This window comes from Corythoichthys intestinalis, chromosome 9 (genome assembly GCF_030265065.1).
Source record: "Corythoichthys intestinalis isolate RoL2023-P3 chromosome 9, ASM3026506v1, whole genome shotgun sequence".
Lineage (NCBI taxonomy): Eukaryota > Metazoa > Chordata > Actinopteri > Syngnathiformes > Syngnathidae > Corythoichthys > Corythoichthys intestinalis.
The window spans coordinates 9,223,044-9,249,786 of record NC_080403.1 but is presented as its reverse complement, the minus strand read 5'-3'; the positions used below and the strand labels follow the sequence as shown (position 1 = coordinate 9,249,786).

General features: G+C 38.6%; 2 protein-coding genes and 1 long non-coding RNA gene across 3 annotated transcripts in view; 2 read left to right on the top strand and 1 right to left on the bottom strand.

The window, feature by feature from the left end:
• Positions 1-453: 453 nt before the first annotated feature.
• ppil1 (peptidylprolyl isomerase (cyclophilin)-like 1) lies at positions 454-11,872 on the top strand. The gene is made up of 5 exons (XM_057844961.1): positions 454-521; positions 591-659; positions 773-927; positions 6,098-6,166; positions 11,608-11,872. Exons 2-5 carry the CDS (start codon positions 604-606, stop codon positions 11,826-11,828), a joined length of 501 nt encoding a protein of 166 aa, XP_057700944.1. The 5' UTR covers positions 454-521; positions 591-603; the 3' UTR covers positions 11,829-11,872.
• A 1,099-nt stretch (positions 11,873-12,971) lies between these two features.
• The window catches only part of LOC130921611 (sodium- and chloride-dependent GABA transporter 2-like), a 64,530-nt gene continuing 50,758 nt past the window's right edge, over positions 12,972-26,743 (bottom strand). The window contains exons 13-14 of the mRNA XM_057845694.1: positions 26,497-26,667; positions 12,972-26,419 (exon numbers count right to left, since the gene is read on the bottom strand). Of these exons, the coding sequence (XP_057701677.1) occupies positions 26,303-26,419; positions 26,497-26,667 (288 nt within the window). The 3' untranslated portion in view covers positions 12,972-26,302. The remainder of the gene's footprint in view (positions 26,420-26,496; positions 26,668-26,743) is intronic.
• LOC130921612 (uncharacterized) lies at positions 18,727-26,740 on the top strand. Its single transcript, XR_009064381.1, has 3 exons — positions 18,727-18,834; positions 26,345-26,434; positions 26,534-26,740. It is a non-coding gene; the product is annotated as an uncharacterized LOC130921612 (long non-coding RNA).

The window sequence follows — 26,743 nt, the reverse complement described above, 5'->3', positions numbered from 1 at the left end:
CTTTTTGATAGCATGATTTATGAATGAAGGTGAATAAATCAAATTATAAATTAGGTTAATGAAAACAAAATCCATACATTAAAAATGAATAAAAACCTAAATACGCTCTTGTTATGTCCCTGAAATGCTTGTTTTTCCTTTTACTTCTTCTTATTTATTTTTTTTCATAGTACATAACTCGTTGCCTGCCATTGACAACTATAAACTTCTAATTAATCAGACTGGGAGGACTGGATGGGAAATATCATCTTTCAGTGTCACTGATGGTGCTAGACGTCCAAGCTATGTTCACTGGCAACGAATCACTGGCAATGAATGATTGGACGTCAATAACATGAAACGTTATAAATAGGTGCCTTTTAAAGCGTTAAAGGCAAAATTCAATTTTTTAAAATCCAGAATCTGAGAACGTTCCAGTTAATTGCGCCTTCTCTCCAATAGAGGGCAGCAGCAACCCATTCTTGTTTTCGCCGTGTGATGGAAATGACGTCGTAACTCGGAAGCGGAAACACTTCGAAACGGTTTGAATGTACACGCTCCGTTTTCTTTCATTTGAGTGTGCTTAAAATCGTGTTGTTATTTTTTAATAGATTGAATAGTATAATGTCTGGGATCCCTCCGGACACATGGCAACCTCCCACTGTTACAATGGAGACAACGTATGTTTTTATTATTACAACCTGATATGCATGCTCACAAGCTTGCTAGTGAGTTTCTCACAAAAGGCTTATTTAGCCCAAACATGCTAAAATAAAATAACATTGTATTATAGGATGGGGACAATTGTGTTGGAACTCTACTGGAGACATGCACCTAAAACCTGCAAAAACTTCGCTGAGCTGGTCAGAAGAGGCTACTACAACAATACTAAGTTCCATCGGATAATACAGAACTTTATGGTGCAAGGTGGTGACCCAACTGGGACAGGTAAGTTCTTTTCCATTTGCCATTGTTTTAAACAGCGGCAAATGTGTAATTCATATTGATTATTTTTATTACGAGGTCACCCACAGTGATATTTGTATACACACTAGGGGTGGGAACCTCTGGGTACCTAACGATACAATATGATTTGCAATAGGCCTACAATTACTGATTACTGATTACACCTCAAAAAAGTAATGTAGTTACTTTATTGATTACTTTATTAACAAAGTAATTAAATTACTTTAAAAGTAACTTATCAGTTACTTTTTACCAATTTTTCTCCTTTTGCTGCCTCAACATAAAAATGACAACAGAACAATGTTATCACATGTAATTGAATTTTTCACAAAAGGCTTAATCTTTCAGTTAGCGGGGGTTTAATTAATCGATGGAGTTGATTTCAACCACCATTGACTCGTGCTAGCTTAGCCACTCTGGAGCCCTGAAACTAACAAATAACTGACAAACTGCATAGAATTTGTTCAAATCAACTCCAGCAACTAAATAAACCCCCGCTAACGCCAAGATAAAGCCTAATGTCAAAAATTCTGAACTTGCCCTTTAAAATAAAGACCTAACTGTTAAAATATTGTCTATAAAAGTTGTAAAGCAATAAAACAAACAACAAAAAATAATGAAATGAACAAGAATTCTACAATGTATTTCATAATGGGTCAAAATAATTTTTTCGAGCAGATCATGTGACTAGCACCTTAGAGACTATCTTTTGCTTTGCTTAGCCAAAACTACACCTGTGGAAGCAAGATGGCTATTTAGAATTTCTGTAAACCTAAGCTTTCAAATGCAACCAACAACAACTGACCTTGAACAGCTTTATTTATATGTATACAGATTTATTTATTTATTATTATATTTATTATTTATATGTACAGTGCCTTGCAAAAGTATTCGGCCCCCTTGAACCTTGCAACCTTTCGCCACATTTCAGGCTTCAAACATAAAGATATAAAATTTTAATTTTTTTTGTCAAGAATCAACAACAAGTGGGACACAATCGTGAAGTGGAACAAAATTTATTGGATAATTTAAACTTTTTTAACAAATAAAAAACTGAAAAGTGGGGCGTGCAATATTATTCGGCCCCCTTGCGTTAATACTTTGTAGCGCCACCTTTTGCTCCAATTACAGCTGCAAGTCGCTTGGGGTATGTTTCTATCAGTTTTGCACATCGAGAGACTGACATTCTTGCCCATTCTTCCTTGCAAAACAGCTCGAGCTCAGTGAGGTTGGATGGAGAGTGTTTGTGAACAGCAGTCTTCAGCTCTTTCCACAGATTCTCGATTGGATTCAGGTCTGGACTTTGACTTGGCCATTCTAACACCTGGATACGTTTATTTTTTAACCATTCCATTGTAGATTTGGCTTTATGTTTTGGATCCTTGTCCTGTTGGAAGATAAATCTCCGTCCCAGTCTCAGGTCTTGTGCAGATACCAACAGGTTTTCTTCCAGAATGTTCCTGTATTTGGCTGCATCCATCTTCCCGTCAATTTTAACCATCTTCCCTGTCCCTGCTGAAGAAAAGCAGGCCCATACCATGATGCTGCCACCACCATGTTTGACAGTGGGGATGGTGTGTTCAGGGTGATGAGCTGTGTTGCTTTTACGCCAAACATATCGTTTTGCATTGTAGCCAAAAAGTTCAATTTTGTTTTCATCTGACCAGAGCACCTTCTTCCACATGTTTGGTGTGTCTCCCAAGTGGCTTGTGGCAAACTTTAAACGAGACTTTTTATGGATATCTTTGAGAAATGGCTTTCTTCTTGCCACTCTTCCATAAAGGCCAGATTTGTGCAGTGTACGAATGATTGTTGTCCTATGGACAGACTCTCCCACCTCAGCTGTAGATCTCTGCAGTTCATCCAGAGTGATCATGGGCCTCTTGGCTGCATCTCTGATCAGTTTTCTCCTTGTTTGAGAAGAAAGTTTGGAAAGACGGCCGGGTCTTGGTAGATTTGCAGTGGTCTGATGCTCCTTCCATTTCAATATGATGGCTTGCACAGTGCTCCTTGAGATGTTGAAAGCTTGGGAAATCTTTTTGTATCCAAATACGGCTTTAAACTTCTCCACAACAGTATCTCGGACCTGCCTGGTGTGTTCCTTGGTTTTCATAATGCTCTCTGCACTTTAAACAGAACCCTGAGACTATCACAGAGCAGGTGCATTAATATGGAGACTTGATTACACACAGGTGGATTCTATTTATCATCATCGGTCATCTAGGACAACATTGGATCATTCAGAGATCCTCACTGAACTTCTAGAGTGAGTTTGCTGCACTGAAAGTAAAGGGGCCGAATAATATTGCACGCCCCACTTTTCAGTTTTTTATTTGTTAAAAAAGTTTAAATTATCCAATAAATGTTGTTCCACTTCACGATTGTGTCCCACTTGTTGTTGATTCTTGACAAAAAAATTAAATTTCATATCTTTATGTTTGAAGCCTGAAATGTGGCGAAAGGTTGCAAGATTCAAGGGGGCCGAATACTTTTGCAAGGCACTGTATATACAGAATTGACCAAAAATTTGGCGACGCCTCAAAGGTGGATACTTTGAAGAATGTAGAATATAAAACCTGTTTTCAGTTATTTCATTTTATTTTTTTTTTTTTTTTTTTGCCATTTCTCGTGTTCGTTCATAGTTTTGATATATTCAGAGGGGATTTTCAATAGTTGTGAAAATATATAAAATGCTAGAATGATGAGGTGTGTTCAAACTTTTGACTTATGTTTCAGAGTCATCAACATGCTTTGCCCCCAGTGCCACAAAAGTAAAACTCCGCCTATTGTTACAAACACAAACAATAAAATGTGCATAAAGGCTGGTTACAAACTGTAGAAGTGCTGGCTGTCTTTTTACATGTAGGCTTTGTTTCGAGTTTTGTCGCGTTGTGTGCCTCCTTGTTGAATTGGATGTAGAGATTTTAGCGGCTGACAGTCTTTTTCAGCCAGCGCAAAGTTTGCAACGCACGGAGATATTTTTGTCATCTGTACTGGACAGAAATGTAAACTAATGGCTGTATTTCCAATGAACAAAGGCAGCCATTTGTGGTATATATCCTGCCTTTCACTGTTAGCATTATGACGAGGCAGCAGGCTATGTTGTTGACCGCCGTGGCAGACAGCGCTCAAACAGCATTAATTGTATTTATTTGGTTTAATGTGGTTATGTTATGTAACGGGTTATTGTACAGTATCATTATAACAACAGTCCACATTGATAACTTTCTGCCCAGAAAAAAAAATCCAACTCAAATATAAGCAGTTACTGAAAATGTTACACATTACTTGAGTATTCTTTTCACTAAATACTTTTTTACTTGAGTACATTTTTTCGACGACTACTTTTACTTGAGTAATACTATTTTGAAGTAACCTAATCTTACTTGAGCAAAATTTTTGGCTACTCTACCAACCTCTGACTATATGGCAATTAGTGTTGCAATGATTAATTGATTAACTCGAGTAACTCGATTAGAAAAAAGATTTGAATTAAACTTTGCTGCTTCGAGTATTTGTTCAATTAAAGTTGCGTTGTAATGGTTTGTTTTCAAAGTGTTTGCATTAGTTTTATTGATTTGGGTGAGAGACTGCCTTTTAGTGGCAACAGTGAATATGACATAACTCATTTCACATGGCTGAATCCAGTTGCTCCCTGTTAAGACCAACATAAGCTAAGTTTTTGTTTGAGCTAATGTTTTTTTAATGCATTCATTAATTTAGTTTATAGGTATATTTAGCCATTTTTGTGGGATTACTGTCTGTGTCTGAACCATTTGTTAAGTGAATTGTAAAAAAAAAAAAAAAAAAAAGTTTGAATTTTATAGCATTTACGCTAGCGGACTTTTGCTATGTAAGTTAGTCAATTGTTCTTTTGATTTACTTAGATCCTCATTTATTTTTTTTTTACTGTGTGAGGCTCATCTCAGGTAGTTTCATTTTTTAATGTTCCTTATACGATTACTCGATTATTCGAACTAACTACTAGTTCATTGATTAATCGACTGCTAAAATAATCGATAACTGCAGCCCTAATGGCAATACAACAGTTATTGATACATTGGTCAGGAAATCATTCTAGGATATTTTACAAAACAATTAATGAACAGATAAACAAGCTATTTTCAAATGGAATGAGTTTATCACTAGTAAACGTCCAATCCATTTGAATTGAATTTAATCCCACTTCAAATGGATTGGACGTCTATGGCCATCAGTAGCAGTCAATGCCAGGCAATGAGTTCATTTTGGGCCATTTCACATCACTTCCTTTTCCTTTTGGGGCATTGACAGGTCACTTCCTGTTGATTTGGGGTTATCGAAAAGGAAGTGGCGTCAGAATGTCCCAAAATGAATAGAAAGTGACTCAAAATAAATAGGAAGTAACCTGTAAATCTCCTAAAATGAAAAGGAACTGACCTATAAATTCCCACTAAAGACTGGCTGTGAATGCTGTGGTTTGAGTGTCATTGACGGTGCTAAATGCCGAATGACTCCAATCCAGTCAAAATGAATTGGTCTCGTGCCATCAATGGCAGCCAGTGAGCTCACGTAGACACTATTTGAATGGAAGATTTTGGTAGCAACTTTGGGCTACAAAGTATCACGGTATATCAGCTTTTTGATATGATGACACACCAAGGGCTGCAACTAACGATTATCTTCATAATCGATTAATCGGACGATTAATTGAACGCTTAATCGATTAATCGGATAAATGTCACTTCTTTCAACTACCTTCACAATTTACTTTGAAGTTGTATTCGGCATGTTGTAAGTTGCAATGAAGACAAAATGAATGACTATTTCCTTCAACTGTATTGATTATCACATTTGTTGACAATTAACTTATCAATCGATTAGTTGTTGCAGCCTTATTAAGAAGCTAGTTTAGACAGTAAGATTTACAAAAATGAGCAAAAATGGGAATTGTCGTTTTCCAAAGTAACTAAGTAAGGACTTAACAAAAATAACCAGAAGTCTGATAAAAATTTACTACTGGGAAGTTATATATATGTTATAATTTCAAGAGTTTAGACAAGTTTAAGTGAAGAAGGTCCTAAATGATTAATCAGTTATCAAAATAGTTGTCGATGAATCGATTAATTGCCACTCCTCTAGTCACATATTTAATCTATACTGTATTTTCCAGGTCGGGGTGGTGCATCTATTTATGGGAAGCAGTTTGAAGATGAGCTCCACCCGGAGCTTAAATTTACTGGTAAGTAGTGCTTTGGTTTCACTTTGAAATGCAGAGAGAAGAAATTCTTTAATAACTGACAACATAAAGCGAAAACATATCTCATCAAATGTTGAAACGCCAATGCACTCATTAGTAGCTGTGAGCAATACAAGGATGACGTCAGAGCAATCAGATTAAAATCATTTCATTCTTTTATTAAGTAGGGTTGGGCATCCAGCATCGATGGGACTCGGTTCTAGCACTCTGGTTCTCCCGGAACCGTTCGAATTTTTAGATTACGATTCCATGTTTCGATGCCCTGACTGCCGAGCGGGGAAAAAAATGCTGCTAAAAAACCACGAAGAAGAAGCCACAAGAAGCGTGTGTTTGTGCATTGCAACTTGATTGCAACCATGGACACGGTGCAGCGACGCTCAAAAGTTTGGCTTAACTTTACAAAAAAAACAGACCAGTCAGCTCAGTGCAACATTTGTAACACAACTATAGACCCTACTCACGTGACGTCACAGCCACGCCCCCGCGCCATGTTGTCCGTCTACTCGTCATGTTAACGCGTTACCGCTTCGTAAATTCCTCCTATTATGGCGTGTTTTTCTGCTCGTTAACATTAATAATCAAAATGGTGAAGGCGTGTGTGGCGGTCGGTTGCAAAAACAGAGAAGATAGACGGAGAGACTTGAAGTTTTACCGTATTCCGAGAGACCCGGAGAGGAGAGCGAGATGGACTGCTGCAATTCGACGAGAAAACTGGGCTCCAAACGACTACCACAGATTATGTAGTAGTCATTTTATATCTGGTAAAATGCATTTAATCTATATTTAGAGGGTTTTGGGCTGACAACCACAATTAAGATCATTGCTAGGCTAATCGCCGACAACATACCGTTTCAAATTCAAGATGCTTATTTGTTCCACCATCTTTATTTTTTGAATAATATTTAGCTGGTAACAAGTGAAAGAAGCTGGCCTCGTCTACGGGTCATCGGTTAAACAGGGGTGTCTAAACTTTTTGCAAAGGGGGCCTGATTTGGTGTGGTAAAAATGTGGGGGGCTACCTGGGCTGATTTACGTAGAACAATACATTTAAAGAAATTTTAGCAAGCCCTTCTGTGTGTCACATTTGCTTTATTATTTTTTTAATACATAATTTCAACTATCTCGCCTTTGTGGCGTTCTCTTTCGACCCTCGGGCTCTTGCGAAATACTGCTGCTGTGAAATTAAATTAGCTTCAAGTTGCTTTAATTTCTCGTTGCGTATCTTCCACGACTGTCTCTTTGCAAATGAGGCAGAAACAGTTGTGTATTTTATTGAAGAAATAGTCCAATATGCACCTATCCTTGACGCGTCGCAGTCACTTTTTTTTTTTTTTTAAATTGATTGTCGCCATTTTAGAAAATTGGAAGTAAAGGGTCACACGGGGTAATGTAATGTTGCTTAGAGTGCTGCTCTTAAAGTTTTTCAAACTTTTGTGAGAATAGGCTGATTTTGTGTGGACAAGATAGTTGTAGATATCATGGTAGCAGAGAGGGCGAAGACAGCGGGTCGAAAAATATCGATTTAGGCAACAAATACTGATCTGGCGAATGGATAGACTGAGCTTTTCCACATAACGCCTTTTATGCAACGCATCCAATGAGTTTACAGCGTCAGATAACACCTTCCATGAATTGCTCTATAACTTGCACGACTAATTGAAAACAATGAGAATAGGTCTAAAAAATGACGGACAATATGGCGGCCGGATACAGCGACACGTCATTTTGTGACTTAGGTGAGTAGGGTCTATATCATGCAAAGGTGGCTGCATGACCAATTATGCATGACCGGCTTCATAAAATATAGCCTAAATGCCAAGTGCAAAGCTCGCTGAGTGCTACGTAGTTGACACGCTGCGCCGTCAGAACCAGGTAAGTAAAACAATACATCACTGTCTTTTGCTGTCCCAGCGACCCGACCCCGGATTAAGCAGTAGATGATGGATGGAAAAGTATGAGAATAAATCGTATTACTACGTCAGGCTATGGTCGATATCGCATGTAAATAGAAGCGAAATGACAGACTCGCTGGCGTTAGTATACAGCCGCCATCTTAAAGCAGTAGACACCTCCTTTAAAATCAACAGTAATAAAATGATTTTTGTTTTGGAATCCGTTGTGTTGCTTATTTAGAAAGAAGCAGCCATATGAATCATTCGATTACTTTTTTCATTAACTCTTAGCAGTGAAACCATAGCATCACATCACCAAGCATCCTAGCCAGACGCTCTCATCTCTTCTCCGCATTATACGTACACACTCCTACAGCGCCACTCACTGGCCTAACTGGTATTGTCACAACATAAACATTGCATGTGTCTGTAAACCAGTGCTTCTCAATTATTTTCTGTTACGCCCCCCCCAAGGAAGAAGTAAATGTTTCGCGCCCCCCCCAAACTCTGCCGCCACTGTAAATAGTATCATTTGTCTATAATGTTACTATTATAAGTACGCCTCTGCCTCACATTGTGTCCTTTTTCCTATTAGAGAAAATAACAGAGCTCAACTTATAAAGTATAACTTTATTAAAATTGTTTTGTTTGTAACAGAAAAGACTTAACGCGCATCAATTTGCCTGAGTAAAAAAAAAAAAGTCACATCCAGGTACATTTTTGACCATATAATACTGAAAAATAAAATCAGTAAATAATAATAAACTCCTATGATTAGAAACATGAACTCATGAGGACAATATGCCGAAAAATTTGACCGAAAAAACAAAACTGAATAGGGGGGGGGGGAGTGTCTTTGGACAGAAAGACAGTTTTTATTTTGGCTGCTCGCTGCTCACAGTATCACCTTCAGTTTGCAAAGGTGGGGGGTTATTTTGCACTGAGCATGCTAACAGTGCTCACTGGTTTACTGATATAACACTGACAAAGCGGGACGATTGTCGGCAATATTGGGCACGTTTTCACTGAAAAACAACCAAGTGGCTTATCGATGAGAGTCTAATGTCTTTAAGTGGCGTCTTAATTGATTTTGCTTCCGGCTGTCCGCTATAATCATTTTTAGACACAGTAAACAGTGGTCTTTCCTCTAGAGCTGTCCCGACTAGTCGACATAGTCGACGTCATCGATGACGTAAATCCGTCGACGAGCACAACATCCCGTCGACGGTTAATGAAGGGTTAAAAAAAATATGCGCGGAAAGTTCAGAATGTCGGATGCTCTGTATGCAAGCGGGGAAAGCGGCACAAAGCCAAAAAAGCGCACCAGAGTGTCCAAAACATTGACTTATTTCAAAGAAATAAAGGAGGGTACACTCTTGTGTCCTGTCTCTTCACTGCCAAGCTTGGCTGCACGTCGGCCGTGAATAAACACCTCAAGCGCCGTCACCGTTTGTAAAAAAAAAAAATTCTTTCATTTTTTGTACACCAGAGGGTGCTGTCGCTTTACTAAATAATAATGTTTCATTGACAATGGGCCTATAAGTGCTATTAGTATTGCCAACTGAAAGGTTTATTTCATGTTATGGTTTATTTTATGGTATAGAAAATTATATAACGTTAAAAGGTCATAAATATATACAGTATATACAGTGATTGCACTCAAGGAAGAGATTGTCAATGATAAGGTAATAAATTAAGGTAAAGGAAATTCATATAGGCAATTCATTGATATATAAATAAGGTTTAAAACGAAAAAGGTGAAAAGTTTTCGTTAATTTCTAATTGTGTTGTTTTATTTGTGTGCACCGTAGCTCTTACAGTGTGATTACATCAAGGATGGAATAAAAGTTGTAAACCATCAGTTTAAGAGACCATCTTTTCAATCGGGATGCTACACTAGTTAATTCTATCAGCATTTGAAGTCATTGTTTATTTGTGATTTATTATTGTTATTTACGTGTTTATTTGTACTTTAGTAAATAATTTAAGTGTTCCAATATGTTTTTTGTGAATTGATAAGCATCAACAAAAATTTCATTGCTAAATTAGTAAACAAAAACAAAAAATATTTTTTTTAATTATTAGATTAGTCGACTAATCGTAAAAATAGTCGGCTGACTAATCGGGATATAATTAGTCGTTTGGGACAGCCCTACTTTCCTCATCTACCACTGTATTAAATGTTAAAGCCAAAAGGCCCGAAAAAAAGCGCGTTCTCGGCAGCCGAGGGAGAACCGTAGGTGAGGGCGGTCGTTGTGACGATCCCAAGCCGAAAATGGCACTTCTCGGGCGGACACGTGAGAACCGGAGAAGACAGTGGGTCGCTGCGTGAGTGCGGCCGGAAAGCGGCTTTCGAAAACGGCGCACAGCTCTTCATCTCTCTCTTCTGTGTGCTCTTGCTTACTTCAAAAATACAGCGCGCACTTTGAAAATGAGAGCGCCACTGCCACCCACTGAGTGGATGTGCAAGTACACTTTATTTGAGTACGGCAAAAAAAAAAAAAAAGCATGTTCCCCGAGGTCACATGCGCCACCCCTGGCATCGCTCTGCGCCCCACTATTTGAGAAGTATTGCTGTAAACACAACAGAATTGGTTTTACAAATAAGGAAACCTTATTATTTTGCCTCATCTACTTCAAATTGTAATCAAAAGAAGAATTTGTGCTGGTGCTTCGTTGTAGCTCCCAGCTAAGGTACATGTATGGGAAAAGAATATAAGTAAATGTTTTCTCCGTGAGCTTTTGAAAAATAACATCTTTGTGAAAGTGCACTCCTGTGGAAAGAAACTTTATCACATTCGAGTTCAAAGACTGATATTTATATACAAGTTAAAAATAACCCTGTGAGAAGTTCACAATTCATAAATGTCATATTAATTGTATTATTTAACAAATAATAAACAATACATTTTAAATTCATATAAATAATAATACATTTTAATTTCACATAATTTTTTAAAAAATCGAGAAGTTAAGACATTAATATAAACTAATACATTTTTAAACTATAGATTTTTTGACCCTGCCTCTTAAAAGAATCTGAATCGAGAATCGTTCGGAACCGGAATCGGAACAGGAATCATTCACTTTCAAACGATGCACAAGCCTATTAATAACTGACAACATAAATCTAAAACATATCTTATCAAATGTTTAAACGCGAATGCACTCTTTAGTGACTTTGAGCAATATAAGGATGCCATCAGAGCAATCAGATTAAAGATAACTTTTCCAAACAGGTAAGCGATTAGGGGAAAAACTGGTACTGTAATAAAATTTTTTTTAAAAAAGCACTTTAATGACCTGCGTCTTATGTTCTTGTAGTTAGTTGCGCACATGTCACTGTTGTGTGAAGTTTAAAAGAGTTTTGGCATGAAGGTTGGCTTTACTGTCAGTGCTTGTGTTACAGCATTCAGACAATTCTTGTTAAGTCTGTGCAATAAAAGTGGAATCTGCTGTGAAAGAAGGCAATTTCTCAATTTTAATATTTTTCGTTAAGCTTGCTGTCTGTGCGCTTGTTTTTCCTTATAGGGGCTGGTATAATCGCAATGGCCAATGCTGGCCCAGATTCGAATGGAAGCCAATTCTTCCTCACACTCAGACCCACCCAGTGGTTGGATGGAAAGCACAGCATTTTTGGAAGGGTGCACCAGGGGATAGGAGTGCTCAACCGGATTGGACTGGTGGAAACCAAAGGGCAAGATCGACCTGTTGATGATGTGAAGATCATTTCAGCTTCTGTTGCTAACTAATTGTTTTGTAATTTTTTTTTTTTTTTTTAAATAAATACTGAATCAGTCCCTGTTTTCCTTTTTTTTATTTGTATGGTGTGATGACAGATGGTAGTCTTTAAATGTTTGGTCATTTTTGCCAAGTACATACAATACAATACAATACAAGCCAAATACTATATTGCTTTGCTTTGTTTTACTCCTGGCCTACGTAACCTTAACTTTTGAGAAAGTGATATTAGGTATGTATACTGCATAATGACCTATTCAACTCAAGTGGGGAAAAAAGAAATATTTTAGAGTAGTTCCGAAGTAGACCATAAAGCAATTGAGATAATGGCTGAACAACTGTGCACACTCTTACCACTGAGGGTAAACCTGTGTTAATAATGATACCAGTCCATCACATTGTTGAGTCACTTAAAGGTTTCAGATATTCTAGGCTTTTTCCAACATTTATTGTTGCAGCCTATTATACGTTTGCCCACGTTTGGGGTATTTTGTTATGGTTTAATTCAATAAAATTGTAACCATTTCACCATGATTCTAAATGGTTCTATTAGGGAATGAAAACAAGTGATTTTACTCACAAGTGATCCCTCACTATATCTCAAAAACCTGGCATGTAAAGAGGCATCCACACTTTTGATATCAATTGTAGGAGACCATCTATCTACCCAGTGGTTGTTGTGTTTTCATACTCTTTATTGGAGGCCATGCACATCAGTGAGGCACATTACAAGTGATGTTGAGGAAATAGCTAAAAGTCAAACCCATGTATTTCACCCCCCCCCCCCCCAAAAAAAAAAAATAAAATAAAGTTATGATTTCGAGCACTCTCTAAATGAATCTAGAATTTTCCATGGATTGCTAAATTATTTTGTTCTCAGAAATTACAATAAGGATTTTGAATGTAATGTTAAATTTATTTTGAGATGTTTTTAATGCAGTTCATACTTCACAATTGCATAGAAAAAGAAACTACTTGTACTGTATAACCGCATTACTTCTATTGGAAAATTCAAAATTTATTAATCATTAATGATATTTTCAAGAACGTACTGTTTTTGGCCTTGAATTTTTTCTTTTGTTTATATCTGAATCAATATTGAAAACATCACTTTGGGTGACCATTACACACAAGATATTTGAGACAGCCTCATAATGTATTTTAATATACAAATTTAAAGTTACAGTAAAGACAAACAGTGTAAAGTGAACATGAAATCCATTAATACAAAAATTCCACAAAACTTCCACCAAAGATTATAATAAAAAAAAAATAAAGTGAAAATTGAGCCAGCAACAGGTAAATACCTTATGATAAATAAAATTCATCAGAAATAAAAGCAACCTGTTCAGGGTGTACCCTGCCCATTGTTAGCTGAGATAGGCTCCCACACCACAGCAACACTCATGGGGATAAGCGGTACAGAGGATGAATGAATGAGCATTCCTCTCCCTGGCTTCTCATATTAACATTACCACAGTACACATAGCAATCCCTTTAAAAAGAGATATTGTTCATTTGGTATTGTGTTGTCTGTTGTTGGTTACAGTACATTGGCCCTATTTTTGTGTGCACTTTGGAAAAGCGGGGTGCGTCGCTAAGAGATGTGAACACCTCCGAGTTTTTCGTACCAATAAGCAGATTTCTTTCCATTCCATCTAACAGTGGCTCATTTGTTGGCACAGCTCGTACTCTTATCTGATGGAAGGAGTTACTGGTTTGCTTAGTGGAGGCCAAAGAGGTAAAGCAAATATACCGGGCAAATCACATAAATTTGGCCTGGCAGATCTGAACAGTGAAACGGACACTTAAAGACCTCCGTGAAGTTGGTTCCCCATCAGATGCAAATTTATATTGAAATGATGTCAATCGTTTGTGCTGTAAAAAGTTTTGTTTATGCTGCTATCGTTTTTGAGATCTTGAGGTGTTAATTTCGAGTGATGACATCACCAACTCAATAACAAGGGTGTCACAACAACTAGCGCAAACGTAGAACAAACGAATAAATGGAAATGGGGTGCTGCGTGACGTCATCACTTGAAATTAATATCTCACAATTGATGGCAGCACAAACGGGCACATACGAAACATAAAAGATCAAGACCATTTTTAATCAAAATAGGGGCATGATTGACCCTCAGATTGACCTATAAAAGAATTGCTAAAACGATAGCAGCATAAATGAAATGTTTTCCAGCACAAACATAGCACAAAAGGACTGAAATCATTTTATATAAATTTGCATCTGATGGGGGGGCCAATTCATGGAGGTCACTTAAAGGACCATTTTTCGACTGTGATTACTTGTGTAAACACCCAGCCTACTCTTTCCTTTCCCCATCATCACCAATGGCCGTTCCCCGGTCAGTTGGGGTATGTTTATGAAGAACACAACAATTATGCATTAAAATGATTGATTGTATGATGATTCATATTATGGTACAGAGTGTTCTATGCATGAATGAAATTCCTTGACATACAGGATCTGTTTGCATGTGCTTCTAAGCAAAATCAGTAGTCAACGTCTTGAAATTCAGACTACCTCCGTACTAGAAATGATAAGGGCTTAAGCGTATAATTATTTAATTAATACCACTATGTTGAATGATCACAGCGGGAGTGTGTCATTCTCCAATGTGAAACATTAAAACTGTTCAGACTAATCGTACACTCAGATTTCCATTTTCCATGTCAAACAGCTGAACAGGACAGGTTAAAAAAGAAAGAATAATAATGATACCACGTCATCCACAATATCCTGTCGTTTAAGGATACCCTCTCTGGCAGAGGTGGGTAGTAACGTGTTACATTTACTTGAGTAACTTTTTTTGTTGTTGTTGTTGAAAAAACAGACTTCTAAGAGTAGTTTTACTAAGCCATAGTTTTTACTTGAGTAGATTTCTGAAGAATAAACGCTACTCTGACTCCGCTACTTTGGGCCTACACTAATCGTTCCACTTTTCCTCTTTATTCTACATATTAGATTTTACTTTTTTATTTGCCAGCAATGCCAAAAGTAGCTCTACCAGTTTCACCAATGAGACGTCGCAACGATAATCACATGACTCCATTATACCAATCAGACTCAAGCTTGCCGTTCTATGTTCACGCGATACGATACAATATGATTTGCAATAGGCCTACAAGGTTCACGATAATAACAATGATCTTACCGTATGCAGAGGTGCGTAGTAATGCGTTACATATACTCTGTTACATTTAGTTGAGTAACTTTTTGAGAAATTGTACATCTAAGAGTAGTTTTACTAAACTGTACTTTTTACTTGAGTAGATTTGTGAAGAAAAAACACTGCTACCTTGGGCGACACTAGAGTCATTACATTTTTCCTCTTTATTTTACATACTAGATGTATTTTTTTGCTAGCGATGTCAAGAGTAGAGACGTGGCTGGTGAATTACCAGGGTAGCTATACCGATTTCAACAATGAGACATTGCAAAAATAATTGCATGAATCCATTATACCAATCGGACGCAAGCTTGCCATTCTATCTTCACGCCAGCCTGTTTGATCACGTGGCGTCGTTAAAGCACCGTAAAAAATGAAGTACTTCACATAGAGCGCTGCACTCAACATGACTCGAATGCAAGGATTTTAACCTGTCTTCCAGTTTTTATTTGGCACCGATTGATCACGGAAAACCGGAGATATGAACCTTTTAATTCCATAACAGGAACTATGAAGGAACTATTCACTATTTAACTATTCAAAATGGGAACTATTTTCTCCACTAGAGGACACTCATGCTCTTTGGACAAATGATGCTTTATTTCTGTTTTTTTCTCACGCCGGAATTCAATGATTTTTTTTTTTTTTTTCTTATTCGGCTTAATATGGTTATGTCATGGGTCAATGAACAGTATAATAATAACAATTCGTATAGATAATTTTGTGCTGAGAAAAAAAAATATTATTTAAAAAATCAATCATAACCAGTTATTCACAATGTTACTTATTACTTGAGTATTCTTTTCACTAAATATTTTTTTTCTTCTACATGAGTATACTTTTTAGATGACTAATTTTACTCTTACTTAAGTAATAGTATCTTGAAGTAACGCTACTAATTTTTTGACTACACTTCCCACCTCTGCTCTCTGGATATGTTTTGACACGTGGTAGTTAACTGCCAAATTTTATAAACTCAGAGTCAGTGTGGTTGTGTGGCTAATTTCTCCAGCTCTGAAGCGCTAAAGGAAAGCAACACCGCACTCAGTGACACTGTGTTAAGAAAGAAATTAATCATACCGACACTTTGTTCTTGATGCTTCTTCTTCATGTTAAGGTGTGTGTAAATATTGCACAGGAAAACATTGTTATCAACGAGTGTGTTTTACGCTAGGTAACTTTGAGGTGTACAGGTCAGTACTGCTTCAACTTGCAGGAAATTTGTTCAATGGGAGTAGTTAACGAGAACGCCAGCACCCATGGATGTGACTGATCAGCTTTTTTAACCTACAGTAATTGTGTTTATGAAGGTCCTTTCATACAAACGGTTCACTATCGCTTAAAAATGTCAGTGGTGGGGTTGGAGGAGGTTGCAGGATGCTGCTTTTACACTTGAGTAAGCTTGAAACCCCCACTTGACCAGAGTAGTTTAAGTGTGCCCATCGTCCAGGAAATTGCCAATACACTGGGTGTGTCTGCTAAGCCACACCTTCGCTGCACCCGTATGCTCTTGTTGGTGCAGATCTGTCTACCAAATTCAAAAATTGGCAGCACCAAATTACATTTATGTCATGCTCAGCATCAAAGCATGTGGCGCAGTCTACAAAAATAGGGTCTTATACTGTATATTAGGGGCCGCTGTGGGTCCTTGGCTTTTGTTCCTACCAAGCGAACGCAGAGTGTTTAACCAATGAAGTTTCTGCTAAAACAAGCAGCATCTGACTGCACTCAACTGGTTACACTTGTAAAACTCCAGATTGGTGAAAAGGTGTCGTCTTGTCTTGTTGGAATGAAACCCAGCACCCACTGCGGCCCTATGTGGACTAGTTTGGACATCCCTGCTGTATATTGTACAAACAACAATAATGGTACTGTAGTTGTGGATGAGGAGCTTTTTAAAAGATGTTTAGGCAGAGGTCAGAGTTGGCATCATTTTCATGTCTATTGCCTTCTTTACTGAATGCGTCTTAAAGACTTTGTTTCATTTCCTAACTTTTGCTCAATCACTTCCAACTTTGTACAAATCAAATGTCACTGCAGAACCCTCCAAGTAGCTAAATGAGATGATTGACAAGGCACACAAATAAATCTTAATTTGCCCCTAAATATTAACAGTACATATTTTGAGCACACTTTCAAAGCCTCCATTAAACCTATGGAAAGTTGTTTGAATATTTATTTCATACCATTGTTATCCAGTTTAAGCTCCATTTTTGAGAACAATGTTCATCCTCAATTCCTTACTAGTAAAATAATTACCACACAGAATTAGTAAAATTTCCCCCAATATCGTTGACACAAAAGCTTTCAAACAGCTTTTCGTAAAGCATTCTAAGCATTTATTTTATTTATATATTTAAAATCCAGCTTCATGACTATGGTAAGGTATACGGATATCAAGGATATTGAATAAATGCTAAAACAGCTTTCGATTAGTTATTTTAGAAACTTCCTTTCATACTTGTGGTCGAACTTACATGCCTTGCACAACTGAGGCACTTGTTGTTTGCGCTGAAGTAAAAGCTGAGCTCCACCATTCTAACAGCACATTGCTGTGTGGATTCTTTTCCGTAGCAACAGCTTCCAAGACCCATGACTGCACTTAGTCGTTTGACAGAGCACCACAAACGTGATATTAAAAAAAATGCAATTTCCTAATGAAGAATGAGTAGAGCTTTCAAAGAAAATAAAGAAGAATGACCCTTTGCCAGGAAATTAAAACGTTTATAACATGGTTGAAAATGTGCGTAGGCTTGAACTTATTAGTCTGCTTGTTTTGCAACGTGCTTATGCATGCTGTTTGGCTTGCATTCTCTAAAAGTGCAGGCAGCATGGGGAAGGTGCCAAAAGGAAATGAAGTGGAAATGTCCAAACTGACGCTGTGACACCCAGCAGTACACATGAGGTCAGATGGACTTAACTAACTAGACAGCGCAGGGAACTAAGCCAAGTGTTGCAATACCCCATATGGGCCCAGTCAACAGGGTACTGGTAGAAAAGAGAAAGGCTCTGTTAAGGACAATTTGTTCCCCAAAACATTTGGGTTCTACTGACAATGCATAAAGAAAACACATTTAGACATTATGCTCGCAACATATCCATTCATGACACTCATGCCTACAAGACATTTACGTGGAAAGAAAGCTGGTGCAATTGCGGGTGGTAAAATAACCAAATAAAGGGATGCGTGAGCAGATATCATGTGCTTCATGGAGTGCGGTTAAAAACCCGCACCTTAACTCATTCTGTGCCATAAATGTTTTTACAAGTATATTTTTTCAAAGGGGTTAGTGTGGGAGTGTTACAAGCAACTTTACAGTGAATTTCACACTTGTAGACAAGGAGAATAAAACGAAATCGCCAGCAGAGGGCATCAAGGGACCAATTTTGATTTTAATTATGATCACTTTTCTCCCTTTTAAAGCATTATGATGAATGATGACAAAACGTCAGCACCTGTATGTTGCAAGTAGGAGAAATTGAAGCATACGTGTAACTATATGTGTAAATATTTGATAGAGTATGTGTTAGTAAGCAGATGTATGCATGTTTCGCACAGCTGATGAAAATTTAGACATACAGTGGTACCTTGACATACGATCTTTTCGACATCCGACATAAAATTTGACCCGTCATTTGTCTAGACATATGTCGACATGCTCGAAATAAGAGGATTTATGACAATTTCATTGTTTTGCTGCAAGATGGACGCAAGACGGATTTTCTTGTGAGAGAAATCAACATGGGACAACAATACGTCTACGACGAATGTGTCGATGATCACGACAGTCCTCCTCCGACCTCCGTTCGCCAGTCTTAATAAGTTAAGGTGACAATTATTATTATTCTAACATCGGCAAGAGTATCGCCAGCTTTGTCAGGTTTTTAATCATTTATTTCAGAACTTGTGCAACTCAGCAGCCGACGCCAACAACCACATGAAAAGGGAAAGTAAACTCTCTCCGCCCCTCTATCACTCTGTCGTCAGTTACACGGTGAATTCAGGAACAGCATGCAAAACACAACTGCTACATTAGAACCCAATTCATTACATAAAATAATTATTATTATTAGAGCTGTCCTGACTAGTCTACGTCATCGATGACGTATATGCGTTGACGAGCAAACCATTCCGTCGACCGTTGATTAAGGGTTAAAAAAATATATATGCGTGGAAAGTTGAAAATAGCGGGCGCTCTTGATTTAAGTGGGGAAAGCGGCACAAAGCCAAAAAACAGGCCAAAGCATGGACTTATTTTAACAAAACAAAGAAGGGTACGCTGTCGTGTGCAGTCTCTGCTATTCCAAGCTTGCATACCACTGCAGCACGTTGGCTGTGAATGAACACTTAAAGCGCCGTCACCCATGTATAGTTTTGGAAGACGACAGGAGACAACTAGCTGGTGGATCGTTAATTCCATATAACTCCACTTTTTTATTGAAGTTACCTTTATGTGGTCGTACGACAGCGTATTAGGGGCTAATGTGGGGCTAATGTAGCGCATTGTCGTCTCTGTTGAAATCAATAATATTGAAAGTTTGTGTTTTAGAATCAGTTTTACAAATGTGAAAATCCTTATTATTTTGTTTAATATATACTAATGCTTTGTTGTGGCTCAGAAAGCGGCTCACAGCTACATTACCCCTACGTAATAATGTGACGTTTTTTTCTCGTAGCAATATTACGACTTTAATCTGGTTCCTTTTTTCATAAATGTATTCATTTATTTGGCCCTAATACGCCGTCGTAGAGTCATATCAACGTTCATCATATTTTTTTTTTTCACATACTTCACTCCAGATTAGAAGATTAGTTAAAAAAAAGTTCATTAAAAAATGATTAGACTAGTCGACTAATTGTTAAAAAAAAAGTCTGCAGAGTAATCGGGAGAAAAATAATCGTTTGGGACAACCTTAGTTATTATCATATTGTTTTTTTTTTTTAATTAGTTTTTTCCGAGACCCTTTCAAGTACGCTCGGGTCTTGTTGGAGAAGAAGAAATCGGGAACGCTGCAGGTTTCGGAGCAGGAGCTAGAAGAACACATCAAAGACCATCTTAGGGACAGCATGAGGGAGTGCCCCCTCGGATCACCAGGGTATGTTCCCCGCCCAACAGAACCCAACTCTCCATTTGACATCTCCTCCCCCAAGTGGTCCAAAGTCAAGCACATGGTAGAGCGAGCAAGAGCTGCTTCTGCGCCGGGACCAAATGGCGTGCCATACAGAGTCTACAAAAACTGCCCCAGGACCGTGAAGCTGCTGTTGAGGCTAATGTGCTCTGCCTGGAAATCCCAGTCCATTCCGTCAGCATGGAGCAGAGCAGTCACCACTTTCATCCCAAAAGAGAAAGACTCCAGTAGCATCACCCATTCAGAGGCATTACCTTATTGACCGTGGAGGGGAAGATCTTTTCGGTGATGGCAAAGCACATGACCCTGGCTTTCCCGGCTGTGTGGAGCACTCTGCTATGATTTGGGAACATATCCATTCAGCAAAGCAGAACAAGTCAGATCTGCACGTGGTCTGGCTAGATCTAGCAAATGCCAACGGGTCTATTCCCCATCAGCTCATCCACTTCGCCTTGGATTTTTCCTCATAGCATCACGCATTCAGGGCCTAGTAGCAAATTATTTGCTACTAGAACTTCCAGATCTTCTACTCTAACCAGAAGGACTCAACTGGCTGGAGAAAGGGATAGCCATTGGTTGTTCCATGTCCCCCATCCTTTACACAGCAGCATTTGAGATCATCCTGATCAGCGGAAGGCAGATGGCCAGAGGCGTTAGATCGCAGTATAGCCACCAACTTCCATCCATCCAGAGCTACATGGACAACATAACCACCCTCCTCCAGACTTAGGCTTGCACAGTAAGACTCCTGAAAAGGCTCAAAGAGCTGCTAGCATGGGCCCGGATGAGGATAAAGCTAGCGAAGTCCCGCAGCCTCTCCATCAGGAAAGGCATATGGACTGATACCATCTGCTTCACAGTAAACAGCGAGGAAATCCCGCTGCTAGTGGACCAACCAGTACGAAGCCTTGGAAGGCTGTACATAGCCGACTTGTCGGACAAACATATGGCCACCTCGATCGGCTCCCAGCTGCTGGATGGCCTAAGCAAGATTGACCGGAGCCCACTGCCAGGAAAGTTCAAGGTCCGGTGTTAACAATTCACCCTGTACCATCGCCTGATGTGGCCCCTCAAACTCTGTGACATCAGCCTTACCACAGCCCAGAAACTGGACTCGAAAACCAATAACTACCTCCGAAAGTGGCTAGGTCTGCCCCGATGCCTTTCTACCGCAGCGCTTTTTGGGAGCACTACACTGAAGCTCCCCTGGAAGTCCATCAGCTTGGGGTATAGAAAGGAAAAGGTGAGGCTTGTTTTTTAACTCATGGACTCACCTGACCCAGCTGTCCCAAACACCAAGGCCCATGTATGCACAGGCCGCAAGTGGGTCGCCACCAAGGCTGTCGATCAGGCTATTACCCACCTAAAACACTTGGAAGTTGTCGGGTTTCAGTAGCAAGGCAGGTCTGGCTTCAGCTGGGGTCTTACATCAAATATGTGGTCCAAGGCTTCAAGGAAGGAAAGGAAAGACCTGGTGATCTCCCAAGACGTCAAGATCGAAGAAGAGAGCTACAAAATCAAAGCTGTCAGCCAACAGCAGCAAAGAAGATGGACGACTTGGGAGGCTGTTGTCAATAGAACTATCTCATGGGCTGACATGTGGAGGAATCTCCAAGCAAGGCTCAGCTTCATGATTAGAGCCGCATACGACACACTTCCCAGTCCCCTGAACATGCACTTAAGGTATGGCTAAGAGGAGACATGCCATCTCTGCACCTCCAGCAACTCGAGTCTGCAACACATCCTCTCTGGCTGCAAGGCTGCACTGACACAGGGCCGGTTCAGGTGGCGCCATGATAAAGTCCTGCGCAAGCTGGCCAAAATCCTCGAGGCCCGTAGGCTTGAAGTTAACAACACCAGCTCGCTAACATCACAACAGAGGATCCAGTTCATCCAGCAAGGAGGCAAGAAGCACAGCAGCAGCACTAAACAGTGGTCCCTACTTTCCCCTGGAGGCAATTGGAACATGAGAGCCGTCTTGGATGGGCAACTCACGTTCCCCGGAGTCATTAAATACCGCACCCTCCGGCCGGACATTGTCCTCTGGTCTTTCCCATGAGGACAGTCATCATGGCGGAGCTAACAGTTCCGTGAGAAGAGGGGATGGACACCGCCTTCGAGAGAAAGAAGGAGTAATACGCCGGCTTGGTTGCTGCATGTCGCCATGCAGGCTAGAAGGCAACAGTTTTACCAGCAGACGTCAGGTGCAGAGGCTTCACAGGAAACTCCACCCAGCGGCTCATGGTGTCACTCGGAATCACAGGAATGAAACTGAGGAAAGCCTTGAAGGACCGGGCAGAGAAAGCAGAGCAAGACAGCTTTTGGCTCTGGCTCCGGAGGAAAGATAACGTGTGGGGGAAACAAGGAGCTTAGGACTTCCGTGTTTACTTGGTACGCGGTCAGACTTGTGCTTGACTCAGGGACATGGACTGCCCTGCCATGCATAGTCCTTGGGGCCCAGCCCATAAGGCAGCTGCAGGGAGTGGTAGGGAGACGTCCCTGTCACTGCCCCACCACCCAGAGATGTTCCGGGATGAAAGGGGCGAAACATTGATGTGGAGTGGCTCCCGGCTGACGACCCTGCAGCGGGCTCACCGGCACCGTCGGAGGTGCGACAAACAGCTATGCTCAGCAGGTTCAACCAACCTGTACTCCAATCTATTATCATTCCGATTTGTATTTATAATTTTGTTTTGCTATGTGTAATTGCTATTTGTAATTGTACTGGCAGTATTTATGAAGGATTTAGCTTTGGTTTTTGGGCTGTGGAACGAATTAATCGAATTATAATGTATTCTTATGGGAAAATCCCGGCCGACATACTACCATTTTGACTTACAAACCAGGTCCTGTAACGAGTTTGTATGTAGAAGTACCACTGTATCTGACAATTACTGATCTTACAGTCGCCATGAAACCAGACATTTTCAGTGGCAGAATTGATGCGTAATCTGGGAAGGTGCAAAGTGTTATGATCGCTAAGTAGATGATTATTTTGCCATTAGCAGCCATTCCTAAATGCTGTTTTAGGATTTGGATTTACCAGGTGAAAAAAATTCTGATAAATTAGTCCAAATTGTGATAGGACGAAACAAGCAGGAAATTGTCTTTTTACACAGCAAAAAAATCAAAGTCATTCCAAGAATATTTGTCTAGTTTTTAGTAAAAAGATATAAATTTCATTATCACGCAGTGCCTTGCCTTTCCGAACTCGTCATTGGCCACACACAAAAGGAATTGCGATCAAAAATATATTAAACTTGTTTAACATGCACTGTTGTTACCCCAACAGAGATGAACATTCTGTTTAAAAAAGGATGTTGCTGCTGCTGGTATGGCTGACAACAGTTGTAAAACTACATGAGAACTACTAACTACTAAGTGTGAAAACAAAAATAAGATAAATGAAGCTATATTAAAATTGTCTATATTAGATGTAAAAACTACACTCTCTACACTCTCTTGACTAATAAGAAAATAACAATGTTGCTCTACTAAAACAAAATGTTGTAACTGTCACACAATTTTAAAGAAATCTTATGAATTGGATTACAATCCTTTGGTGTCATATGAAGTGTTGCTATACAGTGGTGCCTTGAAATACGTGTTTCAATTAATTTTGTGACCACACTCCATTAGTAACTTTCCCCATTCAATTAAACAGACTCCCAAACCGCCACCCCCCCAAACTTCTAAACATATTTTTTTCATAATAATGACAATAATGTACTCAACAATATTTTGACGCTAGTGATGGGTCACATCAAAACAAAACAAAAACAAAAAAAACTCATATCTCAATGCAACACTGTACATTGAGTATCACCGCTATCTAGCTAGTAATGTGGGTCTGAAGCACACTCATATTTAATTTTTTGTTCATTTCGCTGTATAAAAAATTCAAACAAGTGATAACGCCTATCTTGACAAACTCATAAGTCAAGGCACTCATTTCTCAAGGCACCAATGTACATTGAAATGTTCCCTGGTGAAAAAAAAAGTACTTTATTGTATTTCAAGTATGTTCACAATTTAATAATGTATTTAAAAATGTACTTTAACAAATGGTACTTTTTCAAAAATATTAAAAAATATATATATTAAAATTATGCTTTCGTCCTTATACATTGAACGGACTTCAAAAAATGTATACTGTATTACACGTGATATAAATATAGTAGACTAAAATACGCTTAAAATAGAAATTATGTGTATTTAAAAAAAATTTTTTTTTTTTTACTTTTTCCAATTATTTTTGACATTTCAAAATCCATGCTCAAAGTTCTCTGAGAGCATACCTTAAAATGGCACATTTTAATATTAACACTATAATATCAAGTTTGAGTGCTATGTTTCAGTCTAATGATGAAGTGAAAATAGTAATATTTCTACAAAAAATTCACTCAGACCCATTTAGGACATTTTGTTCTGTGTGTAAAGTACCCTGATAGCAATTCTTGCGATTTTTATGTAATGTTTAATAAGTTAAGTCAAGTGAAATTGTCAATTGCTATATTTGTATTGAATGCAATGTTTGCAGTTTGTTTTTGTCAAATACATTAAAGTATATATTTTCACCTGGAAGTAGTCCCAGAAGTCTTTCTTTAATATACTGTTCTAGTAATACAGTTCTAAGAATAGTCAAATTGGAAAGCAATATAGTGTAGTGTCATAGGAGTACTGCCTGCATCGCAATGGGGTGCCAGTGCAACGCTCCTATTTGTGCATTCGATGTGGCAACGTGACGCTCCTATTTGTGGGATTTGCTGGCACAAAGACTTGTGGGTTATCTGACACCACGATTTTAAATCGTTGTGAAACGCATTACATGAGTGAGTGTGGTGTGAATAAAGTATGTGAAAACTGACCTTGACTCCTTTGCCTATTTAAGTTAAATAAATTCCACTGTCAGCTCTTGGGAAGCTACAATAGTGAAGTAATGACAAAGTATACAATGCAAGCATATTGTTATCGCTGTAGAACTGTATTAAAAACTATATTTCAAAGACACTAGCAATTCATTTCTAATGTAATCATAATCAAGATAAAGTACTAGTAATTTTACTACTTGAGCACATATTAGTACATATAAACTAATACGCCTTAAGTGTATACTTGAAGTTGTTCCACTTTAGCACATAAAAGTACGTTAAGTACACTCAAGTTGAGCTTTTTTTTTTATTTTATTTTTTTTTATACAATTTAATTACAATAAAAATATATTTAGTATAAAATTAGTTGTTCCAAACTAGTATCCTGATGGTAAGTTTTGGTACGCGTTTATTTTTCACCAGGGTTGTGCAATTTGCATGCGTTTGCAGTTCAATTTTTTTTTTTTTAAATGTGACTTCAGAAGCCTTTTTTTCTGTGTGTGTCACTTTCTAAATAGGGATTAGGGACTAAAAATGCTCAAAGCCATTGGTTCAGTATCCTTGATATCCAGTAAGGTGCATATTTTATTGGACTCTTCGTCCTCACTAGCAAAAACTAGTCAGCGCCTTAATAGTCCTGTCTCAGCGAGTAAAATTTTTCCACTAAAAAAATACAAAACCCTTTCCTAATTTTAATAAGGAATGAGTTGGGTGAAATTAAAACGTCAAACATCTCACTTATGCAGAAATAACTGAAATTGTCAAAACATGTCAAGCCCTCAAGTAATAGAGTTAATAATTTGGTGTTGTCAGGACTGATGTTTAGTGAGGTACATAAATTATTGAGTGAGAATCGAATTTTTGGTCCCATTTCTTAAATGATGATCACATGTTACAGTGAACCCCCGCTATCTATTGCGAATACGTATCGAGCCCTGCCGCGAAAAGTAAAAATGCGCAAGATTTTGTGTTTCTTATACTGGACCTGGCTTTGGCTTGACCATAGAAATAGGTAGAAACTTTAGATGTGAACAAAGACGGAAAGGCTCACATCCCAAAAATCTGCAAATGTAAAATTGTAAGGCGGTTGTTCACTGTATTGTAGGGTAAGACTTACAATTGACTGATATGTAAAAGTTTAGAAAAACTTATTTCTTTAACTTGCAGGTTATCTGTTTGTCCATACATAATGTATACATATTAACTGGCAATAGAATTTTTGCTAACGTCCTGATTTTGCTTATATATTGTTAAGACAGCATAACGCATTGAGAATGGGATTCAACAAATGCTAGTTTATCGAATATTACTGTTTTTCCCATCATCGTGAACGTGCAGCGCAATGCGAAGTGTCGCCATTTCCTTTGCCATCATTGGGAGGTCATCTGAACATTGGGTGCTTGTCTTGAGACGCTGAAGGCACACAAGGTATGACACATTTTATAAAGGAACAACAATGTAAGGCGATCACAGCTCGCTGAAGTACACACCTGCCATAATGACCCCTTTCCTTTGGCAACTTTGCAGATCATGGAGACAGGAATAAGAAAGAGCGATGACGACGCCAGGAACCAGCCAATCCAATAGGCCCACCAAGGATATACATACGTGTTGTTGAACTTGAGTGGCGTGTATTTCAGCAACAAGAACACGAGTGTTCCCTTCAAAAAGAGACAAAAAGTCGCATGAAATGTAATGAAATAAAAACATACATATGAGTCGACTGTTTTTTGTTCT

Excerpts from the sequence above, each read along its gene's own strand:
- ppil1 (XM_057844961.1), top strand. The coding sequence starts at position 604 with ATGTCTGGGATCCCTCCGGACACATGGCAACCTCCCACTGTTACAATG. Across the intron at positions 928-6,097 it reads TGGTGACCCAACTGGGACAG|GTCGGGGTGGTGCATCTATT; the intron begins GTAAGTTCTTTT and ends TGTATTTTCCAG. Across the intron at positions 6,167-11,607 it reads CCCGGAGCTTAAATTTACTG|GGGCTGGTATAATCGCAATG; the intron begins GTAAGTAGTGCT and ends TTTTCCTTATAG.